The sequence below is a fragment of the Cyprinus carpio genome, chromosome B14 (assembly GCF_018340385.1).
Source record: "Cyprinus carpio isolate SPL01 chromosome B14, ASM1834038v1, whole genome shotgun sequence".
Classification (NCBI taxonomy): domain Eukaryota; kingdom Metazoa; phylum Chordata; class Actinopteri; order Cypriniformes; family Cyprinidae; genus Cyprinus; species Cyprinus carpio.
Genome location: NC_056610.1, coordinates 23,315,973 through 23,335,501, shown reverse-complemented (window position 1 = coordinate 23,335,501; position 19,529 = coordinate 23,315,973). Strand labels below are relative to the sequence as shown.

At 36.7% G+C, this 19,529-nt stretch overlaps 1 protein-coding gene across 1 annotated transcript in view; it reads left to right on the top strand.

Moving 5' to 3' along the window:
• enox2 (ecto-NOX disulfide-thiol exchanger 2) overlaps window positions 1–19,529 on the top strand; it is a 157,026-nt gene that overhangs the window by 69,724 nt on the left and 67,773 nt on the right. Inside the window, 1 exon segment of the mRNA XM_042738649.1 lies at window positions 14,051–14,182. Coding sequence (XP_042594583.1) covers window positions 14,051–14,182 — 132 coding nt within the window.

Sequence of the window (19,529 nt, the reverse complement as noted above, 5' to 3'; positions counted from 1 at the left end):
CCGGAAAGTTAATTGAACATGGAATGACCTAATTTCCATATTAACACTTACTGTCAACCCAAATTGCTGCTATATACACTTTAAACGGTGGCATAATTTAGCATGTCCGCGATTTGACTGTTTTCGGCATGATGGTGTTTGTTTTATTAAATTCCTGTCATTGAGTGAGTAATATATGGGCTGTCAAATGAGCAGAAGAAATCTTGTGTCAAGACAGGAAGCAGGTGCTCTAATTAGAAGCTTCAGATATGTGTTGACATTTGTTACCAGTGCAAAGTTTGAAGCAGCCTCCTGTACTTCCTGACAGGTGCAACTTCAAAATGAGAAAAAACTAATTAAGCAGTGCGTTTTTCTCCAAGGAACATGCCAACGCAAAAAACAATCACAAAAACAATAATGCCTTTTTTCTCCTGGTTCCTGTTTTGCATACAATGCTGCCTTTTGTTGGCTCTGCTCACTTGTGCCTGTGTCACTGTACGGTTTCACCTCGGTATGTTTTGCCACTTGTTTTCTTAGTAGCTGTCAGCACTTTGATTTCTCCCAATAATTAGAATCTGTTTACCAAAGAGTCACTCAATGATTTGTTAAGTGACCCTTGCTGTTCACATAAAATGACTAATTAACTGCAATAAATAGCCTTTCTTTTTACAGGGTATAGGCTCTTATGTGGTACTAGACAGACATGGCCCCATTGGAAACCGTTGGGTCTGAAAATCCATTCATATGGTTCAGTTGTAGTACTCCAGCTGTTATTGCAATGTAAAAAAAAAACATTGGCACTTATATATGTATTTATCTGGAGACTGAAACAAACACCTGAATTTCTGATGAAAATATATTTTTGAGCTCTGCTTATCTTTAGTAAATTCCTTCTGTCTGTTATCTGCTCTTTTTGTCGATGACAGAAATATGATTATTTTAGTGCTTACATAATACAGATTTTTTTTTTTTAATAGCCAAAGTCAGTGTTGTTACTGATAGTTAGAGATCAGCAAATAGATGAGCATATTTCATTTTGTTATGAAGGTAAGGCTTTTGATAATCACACAATTATGCATGGTTATTGATTGATGAAAATAATGTCATAATAGCCAAATATTGGCAGTCATATTAGTCTTGCTTATATATCGATCTGTCACTAGTCTGTTAATCAGACATATTAAGTGTGCGAACCACTGCGCATTCAAAATGCATTTTGGCATTCATTTGCAAAGAACGAACTTCCTTGAAGCGATCCAGACTCGTAATGATAGGATTTGTTTCTTTAAATCCCTTCATATGGTATACATTAAGTCATATATTCCGGCTGCTGCTTTCTATTATTTCTCTCATCATTCTCCCTGTCAGTCTCTTCTTCATTTCTTGGCCCTTTACGTTGACACTCTAGAGTTGAAGGCCTTTGTCTGAGAATGTGAATAAGGTTTTGTTCTGTCTGCTCTGAGATTCTTATACATACAAGGTTTCACGGCGCCTGCACCGACTCTAACATCTAAACTAATTGAGGCTTTATTTGAGAAGATCTTTCTGTGTACAGAGCAAAGGCATTTAAAACGCATGCAAACAGTGTAAGCAAATACCGTCTTCCTACTTTAGAGATAATTAAAAATCCGTTCGTTCAGAATGCTGGTAAGAGCTTGTCAAAACAACACACCTTTTATAAAAAATTGTGCAAACAGTATAATGCATGATACAAATTAAACAATATGCATGATCATCAGCACTTGCTCCACTAACATGCAGCAATATGTTGACGTCTGGCGTAAATTGCGGTGGTAATCCGTCAAGCACAGAACAATGGAAATGAAACGCGGTTGGCTGACATGGAAGCAGTCTGTGCCCTCTAGTGCTAAACAATTTGAGCTGCCGGCAGGATCAAACATGTTATTAATTCTCTCATTTCTAAGGGTTTCTATGAGTGTATTTACTCTTTTAGAGGGATTCGTTGAATACACTTGACGGGAGTACTTTTCCGGAGTCTTAAACTTTGAAATTACTGACAGTTTATTTTTTAGAAATACATTATGGAAGGTTTTGTGCCAGACATGAAAACTTTCTAAGGCATTTTCAATGCACAAATTGCACTCCACACAGGCCATAATATCAAATTTCCTCTGTGCAGTTGCATAATCAATAATGCAAAGCAGTTTGTTTCTGAATATTGCATTTTATTTTTATTTAATTTAATAGAAAAATTTAAATAACACTGAAATGAAAGTTAATCTGGTGGCTTCAAATGTAGGATATTTTCACTTGCAGGTATCATTTTGTATATTCTATGTTTTGTGTACTGAACTTAAGAAATAAAAACTTGCCACATACCACGACTTTACATTTATTTAAGGCTATTTTAACTATTAGGACTTTAAAATAGGAACCGTTATTATCAAGTAGGTTTCATTCATAATGTTTTGTCCCTTATAATTGATATAACTATTATACCGCGGTTAGCCTACTTGTCATACATACAGATAATTTATTATATAGGATTTTTTCAAAGTGGCCAAGCATCATCATCATGATCATCACCACAAGCATCAGTTTTCAGTGCAAACAATGCATTTGAGAATTCAGGGTTTCTCTATGGAGGCACACTATTTCTAACAGCTCGGCGTACTCCTCTGTAATAATTACTGTAAGCTCGGTTAATTAAGTTGTTGTGATTAATTAAAGTTAATAGGGGAAAGACTGCAGAAAGAGGAGCACCTCTGGTGGGTAAGCAAACAGCATGACAGTTTATCAGTAAACTCTTAACTCATTACCCGCCCCACTCATTTGTTCATTAACGAAGCGTTAACATCGTCATATGCCAGTTCTGATTCAACACAGAAAAAGGAAAAACCATGTTTTCCTCTCCACAGATGAACCCATTTAGGATCCGCATTCATGTGCCTGTGACATATGCTATTGGTTTTGAATGCAGACAGATATACTGTTGGATAAATACAGGATGTGCCTGCTGCATTCAGATTCAGAGGCTTTACCTTCCATTGAATATTCTGGTTTACTCTGAAACGCATCCCATTACAAAAGTAAAATGGGTTGCAAACGGCGTTTCATAGGGCAATGGCCCTTCTCTGAGTGCATATGTCAGACATCTCTGAACAGGAACAAAGGCACATCTTCTGGGCAAGCTGGAGGGAAAAACAGAAAACCCCAGCACCTCTAACACAGCCCCCACCTCCACGCCGATTCAACTCAGAGCCGAGCCTGAAAGCAAGATGCAAGTGTTCGAAAAGCCCAGAGAGACGCAGCTAAGAGACAAGTTGAAAAATCAGAGCTGTGGCAGAGGAGAGCTTTTAAATCTCTGCGCCTCCACTGACTGAGTTTCTGTTAAATAAATAGTGAAATGTATGGTTAAAAACCAGCAGCTATGGTTGCTAGAACTTTAAAAATGCAGTAATATTGTTAAGTTTAGTTAAAAATTTAATTTTTGGTTTTTGATTTGTGTTTGTTTGTTTGTTTGTTTGTTTGTTTTCTTGTGCTCATCCATATAATAGCAGTGGATAGCAACCAGCATCAAGCTTTAAAAAAAAATTGCAAAAGTATTCAGAATGCTCCCTTGCAACATATTCAAACTGATCTGGGGTTATATGACAGGGTTTGGTGAGAAGCAAACCCAAATTTAATGATAATCCTGCATTGGCTGTTGATTTCTGTGCACAGCTGCATGTTTGTGAGACTCAAGTGGACTGTTTTGAGAAATCAAAATTAATAACATACTTTATTCAATTGAATATCTCTGGTTGTCAGATGACAGTCATAATGACAGTTGACAGATGTGAATATGATAACTTGTTGTTGCGACGAGCAGGACAGCTACATTCATCTCAGAGAAGAAAGTACATGGATTGTATTTTGTGTTGCATTTTTATACATATTGATTTCTCACAGCTTTTCCTGAAGTGTGGCACTAATAGTCTCATCAATATGCAGTCCTGTATTTTCATTAAATAGTACATGGATAAACATATACAGTATGCATGTGTCACATGGTATGGAACAATTCTGCGATACTTTTGTGTCTTTAAAAAAAAGTAGGAATTTACAGTAGACTTCTTACCATATTTTATCATTAAAAGTTTTTTTTTTTTTCTTTACAGTGTAGCCTTTCAATTTGACCATTTTCCATTGCTGAACCTGTAGGCTAACTCTTAATATGTGTCTAAACAAGTCATTTTCTGTACAGCACTTTTAACATTGAATCAACAAGTAGTTCTTTTTTCTTTGTAACAAAGTTCACAAAGAAATTAAAGTCACTTTTTAATTAGCTCTTGTCTTAGAACTCTGTTCAGGTTGAAAGAACTTCTCTCTTTTTGAACCCTTTGTGTGTGCTTCGGGACGAGTAAAAAGGTTGTTTCAGTCCGTAACAATGCCAGATCAAACACCGGCCAGTTAAAGGAAACAACACACTGTTAATTTAGTCAAACGAGCTTCAATCTCACACGGATATGGTCTTTAGGCAGCACGGACTAGTACTTCAAAGATGGAGATGAGCTCTGCTGTACCTGCAATTACATAATTCATGCAGAAGTATTTGAAGTCATTATAAATCAAGCAATCATTCTGCCCTCCAGCAGCGCTGAGCTCTGATTGGCTCACTCCAGCCATGCAGAGCCAGACACACTGTTAAACCATTTATATGACTTTGAATGTGGTTTTAAGGCAATATAAATATATATATGAGCATTTACTGAGCTTTGAGATTTCTATGAAGTCAAATCGCTTAAATGACTTCTGCTGGTCGTCTGCGTTCTTACAGTGTGAGCGATGCACAATGGGAATCAGTGACGGGACCTGACCTCCAGAGTGAGCGCGAGACTGTGTTTGAGCTGCTGATATGAAATTCAGAGCAGCTTATCGTGATGGCTGACCCTTGTGTTTGAGCATTAGCTGGAGTGCTGCTGCTTTCATGTCATTCTCTCAGTGTCAGACTGAGGGTTTGCTCTGGCGCATCGCAGTCTCTCAGGATCCCTGCGGTTCAGAGCTGCATGGCATGGATATAACTGTAATACACGTCGATGTGTGCATGAGTTCATCAAGTTTCTTCACTAGTTTGTGTAAAGCCAAGTAGTGGTGGTGTTAAGCACACTAAAATAACAGCATCAGCAGGATATGGGTTTAAAAACAGTGATGAATAAAGGTAATGATAACTTGCAGTACTTCCAGTAATTCAGTATAACTCATAAGCAAACTGTAGGTTTTTTCAATTATCTCATCTATAGTCATTTAAATTTATTTAGTGCACTGCTACATTTTGGAAGGCAGAGTGAGGTTTTGGCCAGTAACAGCATTACTCCTTATTTTGTGATTTATATAAATATACACATATACATATATTATAGCTATTTCTAAAGCATTTCTAAACTGTTGTAATCAGTCTCTTGTATAGAAATCTTAATGCTATAAAGGTGTGCTGACCCAATAATCCTCAGAAAGACTTACTGTTATGTGTTTATATTTCTGAATGTACTATAATGTTGAAATTGTCCAAAATTCCCCTTTCCTCTGGGTTTTTCAAACTCTTTGGAGTATATATCAGCTAGTTAACACCCGCTTTAAATGTGGCTTATCTAATCAGATTTTTAATAATAAACTAATCCCCTGTGACTGGCAAAATAATGATTTATTTCAAATAATGGTCTTATGGTCTTATGTTTGTTTGCTTTGTAATGCCAACCATAAAAAAATATACACAACCATTGAATTTTATTATTATTATTTTTTTATTAATTCTTTGAATCAGCAAGGACACATTAAATTGATCCAAAGTGACAGTAAATACATTTGTAATGTCATAAAAGATTTGCATTTCAAATAAATGCTGTTCTGTCTATTAATCAAAGAATCCTAAAAAGTCTCATTTTTTCAACATTGATAATAATCATCAGTTCAGCATATTATACTGATTTCTGAAGGATCACGTGACACTGAAGACTGGAGTAATGATGCTAAAAATTCAGCTTTGATCACAGGAATAAATTATATGTTAAAATATATTGACAGAATAAATTTTAAACAGGTCATTTAATTTGCATAATATTTCAACTGTTACTGTTATCATTTCTTGTTACTAGCTTACTTGCACCAAGATGTTGGACTGTAGTTTAATTGCATGTCTCTCAATGCCTAATAATTCCTTTCAATATTATTTATTTTTCTGTCTTGCTTTCTTGACTTCATTTTCTAATAGTCTGAAACTGTTACTCTCTGTTTCTCTGTTCAGCTGCTAATTATTTAATCTGCGTCTGTCAATGTCAATATACATTTATATCCTTGCAGACGTCCCCGTCTTACATATTGGCCGATAATACATTTGACCAAATGTTCTGAGTCACTGTAGTCTCTGCTAGAACTGAGCTGCAGCCTCTTTCTGGCGTGTCTGAAAACACTGATGTGGAAGTGCTCGATCACTGACAGACGTACAGTAGAGCTGTTTCAACTTCAGTGAATCCCTGATCAACCGTGATGCAGCCGCATAGAACTGAAATGGCTTTTGCTACCTCCAGACCAAAAGTAAACCGTTTTTGTTTTGTCGAGGTCACATGACAATACACGTCTTTTTAAGGCTTCTGTATCTCATGGCTCGCTTTTCCAGGCATAAATGATAGATTTCTCAGCAGTCGTGACTGTAGATGCTGTAACACGGTGGTCTGCACGCCTGAGCTAGCTCTCACGGTGAAGTGTCTGGTAATGATGTGTCTTTATTGATGGCTGCTTCTCAGGTCTTAGAGCTCAGAGGTGCAGTGCTGTCAGACTCCGTTTCCTTCTCAAACGGCTCACAACAGCCCTTCCAAAGCCCTGATGCACAATCCTCAATCGTACATTTGGGGGATGAATGTGGAGCGGCGAGGGAAATGTCACCGCCACTGAGCTGGAACCCAAAACTAATTATTCCCTTAATCCAGCCAGAAGAGAGAGACGGAGAAATAAATAATTTGTGTAAACACACAGACGTGGGATCACAGCGCACGTCGCATTGTTAGAAAGACCTTGTTGCTGTCATGTTTGCGAGCGTCTGGCTGGAACGGCTCCGGCTCGTTTGACCCGCGACTGGAGTTAATTTGAATCCACCTCTCCACAGTGAAGCCGGCCACATTATAACAAGCGTCTGCGATCTGCGCCCAATTCAGCTTCCACAGGAGCCAGAGAAATCCAGCCAAGTATCAACAATGTCTGTTTCAACTTAACAGACTCGCTTTTGCCGGTGTAAAACGATACTCGGATGGGAAGAAAAACGTTTTTCCTGTTTTGCTCTTAAACTCCATTGAAGGCCTGAAATTGTAAACGGGAATTCTGTTATGACTCATTTACTAACTTAAGACAGATGGTGACTCAGCCGTCAGTTTGTGTGTTTTTGAAGCCGAGGCTGTGCTGTTTTGTGAACGTAGTCACGGCTGAAGGGCATGGTTGACTTTGACATGCAGCAGAGTGCCTGCAACCCTTTTATCCGTGACTTTATTAACAGAATAATATGGCCTTGAGTGCCTTTTAGATTTGATAAAACGGTTACTGCATAATAATAAAAAAAAATAATAATATTAAGGACACATTTTTCAATAAAACGTTATTTTACTACTTTATTATTAATTCATTAGGTGCTATCTCTTTGTTAGAAGATTTGATCCGGGACATGTTAGCATACCTAGAATTAATTAACCTGCTGCAATTAATAGTTTTCCCCCATAGCTATGTTAAGTCTCTTACGCTTACCAGAACTGCATTTATTTAATCAATAACAAACATAAAACAATGTTATTGTGTAATAATATTACCATTTAAAATAGCTGATTTCCTGTGTATATATATATATATATATATATAATATATATATATATATATAATATTATATATATATACATTATTTCTGTGATGCGCAGCTGAATTTTCAGCATCATTACTCCAGTCTTCAGTGTCACATGATCCTTCAGGAATCATTCTAATATGCTGATTTGCTGCTAAGGTTTTTTTATTTATTTATTTTTTCTACTCAGTTGTGCTGCTTAGTATTTTTGTGCAAACCATTATACATGTTTTTTTAGGATTCTTTTATGAATAGAAAGTTCAAAAGAGCAGCTTTTATTTTAAACATAATTTTTTATGTAATAATTTAAAAGCCTTTACTATGACTTTTCATTAATTTCATGTACCCTTGCTAAATAAAAGTATTCATTTTCTGTTCAAATAAAACTAAATAAAAATCTTCCTGGCCCCAAACTTTTGAATATCAGTGAATCTACTGGAAGTACTGTACTTTGTGTATTTTAACTCAACGGTACTCTTGACCGATTGACATTATTATGTCGATGATAATTTGCGACCATAAACGCAACACAAGTAATGTAAATCAGATGAAAACCTCAGACATTTCATTGGCGTTGAATATTGAATAGGAAAAATGTGTAGTTTTTAAAGTGTTATTACTTAATTGTACCTTCATTAAGACATGGGCAATCCATAGATGTATGAATGATTGTTGCATTCAATAAGGCTCTTGAGACTCTTATCGTTTGATAGCCATCATATGGTTTCAGCAGAAGGGCTCTCAGCATGTTTGATGTGCAAAGCTGCAACACCTGATATCTAGTGTTTCAGAGAGATCTCGATCTCAAGGACCTGCGCGGCCTGAACCCTGTAAGAGTGACCTGTGGGATCAGATGGAGGTGTTTTCTGCTTGGCGCTTGACACTTGAGTTTAAAGCAACAATCTTTTGTTGTTAGCTGGCTTAACTTGTCTTTTCAAGGTGATCCAAAAGGCTGATTGAAATCGTGATGGTTTGAAATAATGAGGTTTGCAATCGTGGCGCGTCTCCAAAGACTTAATTCTAATGCTTGCCTGCCGTCTCCAGCTTGAAAGATCTCCCCAGAGAGGGTTCAGTCTTGCTTATGAAGTGAGAAAGTAATTTGCACGTGCCTTTTGAAAGAGAAGGATGCAAAGTTGTATTTTAAAACATATTTATTCGATTGTGTTTGGTAAACACAGTACTTGGTTGCCAGTTTAGCAATTGCTTTGTGCTAAATTATGCAGTGCAACAAATCAAAATATAATGCTAATTGTCAAAATAGAAGCTGTTTAGACTGTCAGTCAGTGCTGATACACAATGACTTGACAGTGTCAGATATTACATTGCACATATCTTCTCATGCACAAGAGGAATACATATGCACAGGTATGCTATTAAAATAATCTTTTGATATTGATGGAGATTATTTTAATATTATGATTATTTTAATACTATGCATTTTTGTCTTATTGTAATATTCTGTATTTTTTTTCACAGTGATGTCTTAAAAGGGTAGTTCACATAAAAATGAACAATTCTGTCATCATTTACTCACATCATGTCGTTCCAAAACATATTCCAAATTATTTTGCGGAACACAAAATATATTTTAAAGAGTTTTGAACTGTATTTGCACATACAATGGCTTTCATTGTATGGAAATACATTTTTTTTCTCTCTCTCTCTTTTTTCAGAACCAGCTTGAGGGTGAGTAAATAATAACAGAATTTTCTTTTACAGGTGAACGAAGGAAACCAGAATTATCGGGGTTAGTAATAATAGATATGATTGTTTATGTAAGTGTGTGTGAGTCTTCCATGCAACTCTTCATGACACTCAAGACCCTCAACTTCCTGCTAAAGTTGTCCCAGTTGCTGAAGAGCAAGTAATTGTCCGTCTAGCTGTTAAGACCTTGTAGATCGTAAAATAAATGTCTCTGAGTTTTTCTTGGCCTTCTGAGGGAGATTTGGGCAGTGAGCCATGGACAGCTTTATTGAGAAAGTTTTGTGACCACACAGTGGCAGAGGTGTGTGTGTGTGTGTGTGTGTGTGTGTGTGTGTGTGTGTGTGTGTGTGTGTGTGTGTGTGTGTGTGTGTGTGTGTGTGACAGAATGTGTGTTTTTGTTTGTGTGTAACAGGCCTGTGGGGGACACTTTCCTCGTCCATCCCCGGTGACTTTTTTTCTAATTGCTCTCTCTCTCTGGTGTTTTAGAAAGGTTACTCAGAGTGTCCCAAAGGACGTTTAAACCTAAAGAGATGAAACTGTCCGCTGGGAAGTCACTTCCTCCCAAAGTGGGTTTGTTAGGTCAGCACAATCTACTACAGTGAGTACATACTGTGAGCCCCTCTGGAAATGGACAGTAATGAAATACTGTAGTGCTAAAATTAAAAGTTAATATTTTCAGGAATTAAAATCTAATTCATAATATCAGCAAAAACTTTAATACCATCTCAATCAAGTGCAACAGTAGTATTTTCATATCGTATCATATCATTTTTAAATTTTAAATTAGGTTTTATTTATTTAAAATATTGAAATTTTTTTAGTTATAGTTTTAGTAATTTTGTAATTTTTAATAGTCTCAGTAGTATTATCATATCATATCATTTTATATATATATATATATATATATATATATATATAATATATATATATATATATATTTATTTATTTATTTATTTATTTATTTATTATTCTAATATTAGTTTTAGATATTTTAATACATAAAGTTATAATAAATAAAAATGTGAAATGTTTCCTTGGCTGAAATTTTATTTATTTTTTTATTTTTTTTTTTTTTATTTTTGTATTCCAAATAAAAGATTCCTCTGTTGCTTTATATATACTGTATATAAACTTTGTATGAAGTCATGAGTTTGTTCTGGTGGTTTAACTCTTTGATTTCGCTCTCCATCCTGGCAAGACAAATGGCCTCTTCAGGCTTGGCAGCAAACATCCTGTGCTGTTATTGAGTAATCTTTGAAGCAATCTTAAAAAGGCATTTTCTGCTTGCCAATGAAAGAGTTTTTTAATGAGTTCCATCTCCTGACCAAACAAATTTCATATCCTCCGCTTGTGTACAAGATTTACGTCTTTTCATCAAAAAGTGAAGTATGGGCTTCAGTTTCACTCTTCTGCAGTGCTGCATTATCCTTAGTAATCTTAAACACTTTCACAGCGCGATGCCTTGATGGTAGTGTGTTTATTCTGGATAAGGGTTTTGTAATGTTCCTCTAGCCTGCTGATCAGATTGTGTGAGCGCAGAGGACTGGAAATGAAGCAGAGAGAACCGTTGTGTGATTTTTGCTTTGAGCAGAAGCAGTTTTTCTGAAAGTCTCACTCTGTTCCCACTCCATCATGAACATTACATGCATGTGAACGGGCCAGAATACAATTCCATGTCAGCATAATTCACCATGTATGGACTGTTAGCCATCAGAATAAAAGAGAGATGGAAATATGATGATTTAAACTCACTTATATAGATGTATATAAATCAAAAGTCAGTGGATTTTTTTTTTCAATTAATACTTATTCAGCACAGATGAGTTTTATTTGTTCAAGAAGTGACAGTAAAGACACAATGTTACAAAATATTTTTTTTATTTCAAATAAATTCTTTTGAAATTCATTATTCATCATTTATTCTTTATTTAATATTTTTTTTATTTCAAATAAATTCTTTTGAAATTCATTATTCATCATTTACTATTTGCAGTAACAGCAGCACAGGTTTAGATTAATTAATTTAATAAGAAAGTTTATGGAGTATCAAATTTTATTATAAAATTTAGTATAACATTTAAAATGATCAAAATTATATTATTTAAAATTATCATTAAAATTGCAATAATATTTCACAATAAATGCAGCCTTGGTGAACAAAATATTTCGGTAACATTTTATATTAGGGGAAACTATTCACTATAAACTAGTTGTTTAATAGCATGTATATTTTTATAGTTTTTTGTGTTTTTTTTTTTTTTTAATGAAGATAATGCATGACTATATTCTCAAACCCTTAAATGTTTAACTACCACAACAACCTTACTTACTATCAATAAACAGTAAAGTAGAGTTTATTAAAGGGAAAACTCTTAGTTAATAATAATAATAAGTGTTCCCTAATCTAAAGTGTTAAGCACACTTCTTTCAAAAACATAGAAAAGACTCAAAACTGTTAGTTTTGGAGAAAAGTTTCTTTAACCAGTGAGTGGGAAGTGATTGAGGAGCGGAAAATGGAAAATCCGGCGAGGATTTGGAGCGGGAGGGAAATTGCCTGTCGCTCCAATCCGCTCACACCACTGCCGCTGATACAGATGATTAAACAGCTGTTTTCACCTCGGACCTCCGCCGTCTGTCTGGATGACTGAGAGGAAGACATCTGAGAGACGAGCCTCTGAGAACCTGCAGAAGATCAACCAGACACACTTCCTCCAGCTTCAGAGCGGGATCTCTGCTGTCTGTTCAATCCAGAACCAGGATGGTACTGGAGAAATATGACTTTGAATTTACTCTTGTGTCATGTCAGAATGATCACGAGCTTCCAAAGGTTAAAACAAAATAACATTTAATAGTAGTTCTGGTTCCTCCTTCATATTTCTGTTTGAAATGTCATTTTATTGTAGCCAGTGTTACCTGGTTCACTTTCTTTATTTGTCAGCGTTTAAAAAAAATAAGTGTAGAGGTGAATAAATAGAAATTAATTATCAACAACAAAGCCACACATGGATCCATGTTGGCACTATGAGTGTTGCCATAGAGACAAATCATTTCAGAGTGCGAGTACGTGAACAGCTGAGAGCAGAATCCGAGTTGTTGACGTATAATCATGCTAATTCAGACACGACGTGATGTTTTTTTAATTTTAATGTTTAAAGTTAACGTTAGACGTGGTGGTTTGTTTTTTATTTAGGTAAGGAAGAATGAGGTTGAATATCGAGAAGGTCATTTTTTTGTTTTCTGTTCTAAATAAATGTGCTTTTTTTAGATGTTTTGACCAAAACCACCTTTGATATCCCTCTGGAGAACCTGAAAACTAATTACCATGCTGTTTTTCATTAACTCTGTATAATAATTCCCTGACCAACCACGAAACACAATGCCATTTTCTCAATAGAAATGATCACCTCCGTGTGACTGCCGCCCACTCCGCGCAGGAAGCATATGTTCTCACACCTCAGATATGGGAACTTTCTGAGCTGTTTCTAGCGTTCATTCTTTCGGTGGGCGAACCTGAAGTTTATCAGAGCTCTGGCAGCAGTTAAAACGGCAGTCTGTTTTCTCTGAAGTGATGGTGTGCTAAAGCACATTGGCACCTCTGCTGTGTTAATGGTACATAAATTAGTTCTCAAAGAAGCTTCCAGTTTATCATAATAAAATGTTTTATGCGTTAAGCTGATGAAGACTTCACGTCTCATTCCTCTCTCAACTCGAACACTTCATTAAGTTCCAGTCCTCAGCTCAGACTTTTAAAACCCATGTATAACACATTTAAATACAAACGATCAGTAAATGAATAATTTTTTTGATTAGATTGCACAATGAGTCAAACTACTTGTTCTAAACTATTCTTGTTTCATTGCTTATTCCATTCAAAAGTTTGGGGTTGACAGCAAATAATACATTTACATACATACATTAATACATTTATTCAGCAACAACACATTAATGAAAAGTGACAGTAAAGACTTTCACATTGTTACAAAAGATTTCAAAGGAATGATGCTCTTTTTGAACATTCTACTCGTCAAAGAATCCTGATAAAAATTATACATTTTGACAATTATTCGGCAGCTCAACTGTTTTCAACACTGATAATAATCAGAAATGTTTCTTTAGCAGCAAATCAACATATTAAAGGATCATGTGACACTGAAGATCGGAGTAATGATGCTGAAAATTCAGCTTTGGTCACAGGAATAAATTACATTTTAAGTTATATTCAAATTGTATTAATATTTGAGAATATTACTGTTTTTACTGTATTTTTATTAAATAAATGCAGCTTTGGTGAGCATAAAACATAAGACTGTTTCACTGTTCCCAGTCTGTTGAACAGTGATGTTTATCAACAACTTCAAATTTTGGTCATAAATGTGGTTTATTGAGTAACATATTCATCACTGAGAGCTCAGGGCACACAAATAGGCACAAATTCAAAACAGGAATTATAATTTCAGTCAGGTTTGAATATTCAAACGTATTCCGTCTTTTAGAAGAGCCGAATGCTTCTAGATATAAACCAGGTTGTGTTTTTCTCTCTTTCAGAGGGGCTCAGAAATATCGGCATGGACGCCAACTCTTTAGCGATGCCCATGTCGGACCCTAATGCTTGGGCGACTGCCATGAACAACCTCGGGATGGCCCCCATGAGCATGACTGGACAACCCATCATGCCAGGTAACTCACTGTACTCTACAATGGCATTCCAAGCTTTTAATTAATTAAATTAATTAACTTGTTTAATCATTGATCTTCAGTGCAAATATAGATTTTGGATATATTTCAAAGATGCTTGCTTCAGAATCAAATCCAGCAGCTAGTTCTCCCTCTGAAGTGTGGCCTAGTACTTCTGTCTACTGAAATGTTGGATATCGTGAAAAGGCTTGCTAGTAACATACTTTTCTCCTGGCGGAGTTTCACTCTTTTGCTGAAATATATCTGTGGAAAAGTCTGTTCTTATTAGTTTTAGGTGGAAGGAATTTTAGAACATTTTCCAGGTCATTTTCTGCTGATATAAGTGTTATTTTAGTATTATTTTTTAATACTTCTATAATATTTATTGATGATTTAAATTACATTTTATTTTTAAATGTTCAGTTTTAATTTAGTTTTAATTTCAGAAATTTTGTCAAGTGCTTTTGCCATTATTATTATTATTATTATTATTATTATTATTATTATTATTAGCTTTAATTAACATTTCTACATAGCTTTATTTTTTTACAATTTTATTTAAACATACTTAATTTAGCTGCCAGCTCAACATTTCTAATTTTTATTTCAAGTGCATTTTATTTTTTATCTTATATTTTTATTTTATCTCATTTCTTAATGTCAGTTAACAAAAATGTTTTTAATACTTTTAGTTTTTGTTAACAACACTGGCCTGTACTGTCATGGAAACTGCAGTGTCATTATTTGAATCAGCTGTAATCATCATATAAAAATAGAACGATCGACTTGGTTGTATTATGTTCCAGTTCTGTCTAAATGACCTGTTTTTGGATTGGACTGCAAAAGATCTGTGTGTTTGCTGGTCTCCCTCCCTGCGCTGCAGTATTAGCCGGAGACTGAGGCTGATGCATGCTGTGGGCCAGAAGCAGAGCGCTCGACTGAGTCAGCAAGAGTGTGAAAGTACCAGTGTGAAAACTTCAAACACATTCCCACAGTGCCGTCAGAGTGGCCAATTAGTTTCAGGGCTTTTTCATCTCATTGGTTAGTCGGCAGCACAATGTGAAGGAACGGCTGTGTGGCGCTGGGAGCCGAGGCTGTGTAATGCCAGCTGGATGGAGCCGCAGAACATCTCTGCTGGTGCGCATGAGTCACTTAAACCTACACATCCACAGCGCACATTTCAGAGCTCATTTCTCTTTCGCACCGCATCGTTTATTAGCAACGCGCGAAAGGTGAGCGATCTGAAAATGCCATTGAATCGTCGATTTAATTCCAGGGAGATTAGAATGAAATGCAACTGCAAGACGGATGGATTTTCATTACGCTGAAATGAAAACACTGGAGGGTCATCCGACAGGCAGCAAACATCTAATTTTTGTTCTTTCTTCAATTTCATTCAAAATGATGGGCTGCATTTATCAGTATGAACACTGTTTATATGGGCATGTGTCTTTTTTTTCCCTCGGCTTTTAGAATCGATTCTCTTTGGAGTTTCGCAAATCACCTCCTTCGTCTTATTTAAAGTCCCAGTCGCAGATATATATGCGCGGGTGTAGCCCGCTATAGCTGCATGTTTCAAATGAAGTGGGCCGTGGGGATGCTCTAGCCACCTACGCTATTTCCCTATCAAATTTAATTTGCGCTGTTTACGCGGACATCTCGAGCTCCCATTTTGCGAGATCTCCGCCCGAGAGCAAATTATGGAGTTTGCCTAGCGGTTTATAGACTGGCATTGGGAGGAGAGAAATGCTGATGGCAGTTTTATGACAGAAAGACTATGCGGCCTTGATCTGTGAGCCATGCAATGAGCTGGAATGAAACGGCTCTTAGTGCTGTTAATGTGTCCTGGCTCCCAGGAGCTCGCTCCCCCGGTACCGTGGGTCTTTTATTCTAATCAGTCCCGCCGCAGGGAATTCTGGGAGCCTTTTTGCCTCCTCTTGCTTCCTGTCTGGAAGAGACTGGAAGAATACAGAAGAAGGCCTTGAATCAGGGCGTCACAGCGGGTCACTTCTGCGTATAGATACTTCTCCACTTTCCTCATCCCGTTTTCTTTCCTTGATTGTCATTGATTCCTTTGGCTGCTTAGCAGGAAATAATATAAATTACGCAGGCTTTGATCTGAGCTTTCTGCTGACCCGTCCATTCCACCATGCTGCAGGGAGAACTGGGCCTGCTCGATGATGTTATGACCCGCTCTGTTCAGTCAGCATTGGCTCAGGCTGTATTTTGATTGGAGGCGGAGGGAAGAGGCAGTACTGTCTGCCTCGAGTCGTACCTCATTAATCACACAGCAGCTGTTGCCTCCAACATCCTAACAGTCTCCCAAACTAAACTCACCACAAACTCCATTCCGTTCCTGTACTCTGCCGCCTCAGCAAGTTGTGTGTAGTCATACGGTTATGAATATGACACTGAGTAGTCCATTCAGCCAACCAGCTAATCAGTTCCGCCTCCATTACGCACAGATGATGCTATAATCAACAGAGATAAAGTGTGCACAAGTTCAGTGCACAAACTTTTGAGCAACTGCAAGGATTGTTTAATTATAGCTAAAGAAATTTTACCTTCAATATTTATCTTTTTAATATTTAAACGGCAATTGACAGCAGTTAGCCTTTTTTATTATTTCAATATTTTTAAAAAGTCAAGAATATTTAGCTACATACTACTTTTATTTATTTATTTATTTTCATAATATAATCTATTAGAAGACAAGTGAACAGAAATTTTGTAATGATGATTGTTCAGTCTTCAAAATGTATTGCAAAATTATTGTGAATATTAGGAGTGTGCATTATGTATTTTCTACAAAATCGTAACTGTTGTTGTAACAGTGTGAGTTGCCATTATCGAGTATGTTAATCACTCAAACACTTCAAACAAAGCTGGAGCAGAACCGTCAAAGGTGTTTTTGAGTAAATCATCAGAGTGAGTCTTTCAATAACCCTGTATAAAGACACTTATAAAAGTCACTTGCTTCCTTACTGAATGATATTGAGTGAATGATTCAGTGACTCACTCAGTAAGACTGGCAGTTTTAATAAATAATTTCCTATTTCATTAATCAAAATGTTATTTTTAATAAATGCATTTATACCTATTCTAATTTGCATAATACAGTTATAAATCTAAAGGTCACTTCGGGTGTCTAAAATGTCCTATAATGTCCTATAAAGCATTGTGAAGAGCGTTGTGAGTCAGCTGTCCACAACAGGCCTAAACTAGCCGAGGTACCAGCAGGAAAAGACACACATTCCCCTAAAAGAAACATTGAGATATCATTTTTGTCAGTATCACACACCCCTAGTGAATATTCAGTGTATCACTCAGCCCTTGTATTCTAGACGAGCACACTGTACTGTGTGTTTTTACTTGGCTTGGGTCTGGCTTGCGCTTCACTGTGATTAATTATTCAGAATCTCTGACCTGCTGTTCTCGAGCGGAGGAATCTTAGCTTCAGTCCTCTCAGTGTCGGCACACTTTGGTGGCTACTTTGAGCTACACGGTTTTATATTGCGGCATTGGAGATGATGGTATTCCGAGATGGCTGGGCTCTTGTAAGTCGTAAGAAGGTGTTTCGCCAGTCTTGGCGATGTCATCGGATTGTGTAACAGTGGATTTAAGAGCAGCATGAAACCCCCCCCACTTCTGTTGACTCTCCATTCACAGGAATGTAGTATGCACGCTCTCACTTCTTAGCTTAGAGACCCCCGTGTCTTTGTAAACATCTTCCTCCACGTCCACTGTTATTTATTATTTAGCATTTCCCCCTCTTTCTGCCCTCCAGAGCAGGTTTCTCAGCTTCTGCTGTTGAGCAGATCTCACCTCATGGGGACCTGTGGGCTGAGTCAAGTGTAGCAGCTCTTGACTCTTCATTCATCTGTATAAATAAGACTTCTGCTATGAATACATCAAAGAGATATGTGTTATTGCTCTTTGGGGGGGTCCACAGGCCTTAACCGCAGCATATTTTTATGCCGCTCTATATTTCCGCTCTGCTTAGGCAGGGAATGTTGGTCTGCTGTGTGATACATTATACTCGCGCAGCTCCGCGGGATTCATGGGGAGCTCATATTATGATCAATATCATCAGGAAAGACAGCTAATTGGAACAGACTCCAGCTGAGCTCTGACTCTTTTACGGCCGTGATTTAAAGCCACATTTACATTTTTCCTCCACATAGAAGTCAAATCTATTTACAGAAACTCTGTCTGTCTGTTTGAGCAAATGAGCATCCATCCATCCGTCTTTCTCTTCAATCTCTCCGTCTATCTGAACAAATGTGTCTGTATGTCTTTTCACTGGATGCTTAAAGATCTGTTCTGTTCTTGAATCATTGAATCATAATTATTTGCAACCATTCGGTCGTTTGCAAAATCAGTTAATCTTTCAACTAATATAAAAGAGCCAAGACTGTATTCATTCCCATTTTTTTCCAGACCAATATTTCCCAAAATGTGAATACCTCCATAACTTTGTAGAGTATAATAAGTGCGTAATAGTTTTTTCAGCTTTATGTTGTGTTGCAGAGCCCATATTGAGAATCAACTGCTTGCTTCTTGCTTAGTAAATATGTTAATTGCAACATGCTTCAGCTGTATGAATTCGAAGCCTGGGAAACCATGCTTTAGACATTGCTCACTGATCTTGACCTGCCAATTTATGAGCTGTTTGATATGCCTCCTGCAGCTCCTGTTTCAGGTTTGTCAGTCAATACCCAGCAGCCTGCAGCAGTCATGAGGGAATCAGTGTCCTTTGCTGCTGATATGAGAGGACTGTTTTTCAGTGTCTGAACAGGAGGCATCTGAAATGATTTACAGTCAGAGTATTAAGATTTAGCAGATAACTGTAAGTCAGTATATAATGTAGTGATAACCAAAAGTACTTGATATAGCTGAACATTCAGTCCTGCTACCCTTTATCCAGATTTAGCTTTTGTCTTGAAGCTGATTCTCTCTCCTTCACTCTTAAAAATAAATTTGCTTCCACCATGCTGGGTAGACATGTGATTGTAAAAAAAAAAAAAAAAAAATACTGGAAATCTTCCATAGGCCTCCGATTTTTGAGTGGCTTTCAGATTTAGGTGGCAGCTGTAAAGTGTAATCATAAAAAAAAAATAATAATAATAAAGGTGCTTCATGATGCCATAGAAGAACCTTTTTTTCTAAATGGTTCCATAAAGAACCTTTAACATCTGTTTCGCAAAAGCTTCTTTGTGGCAAAAGAAGGTTCTTCAGATTCTAAAAAGGTAAGAAAGAGATGGTTCTTTCGAGAACCTTTAACTGAATGGTTCTTTGTGGAACTAAAAATGGTTCTTCTGTGGCATCGCTGTGAATATAATTTTAAGCA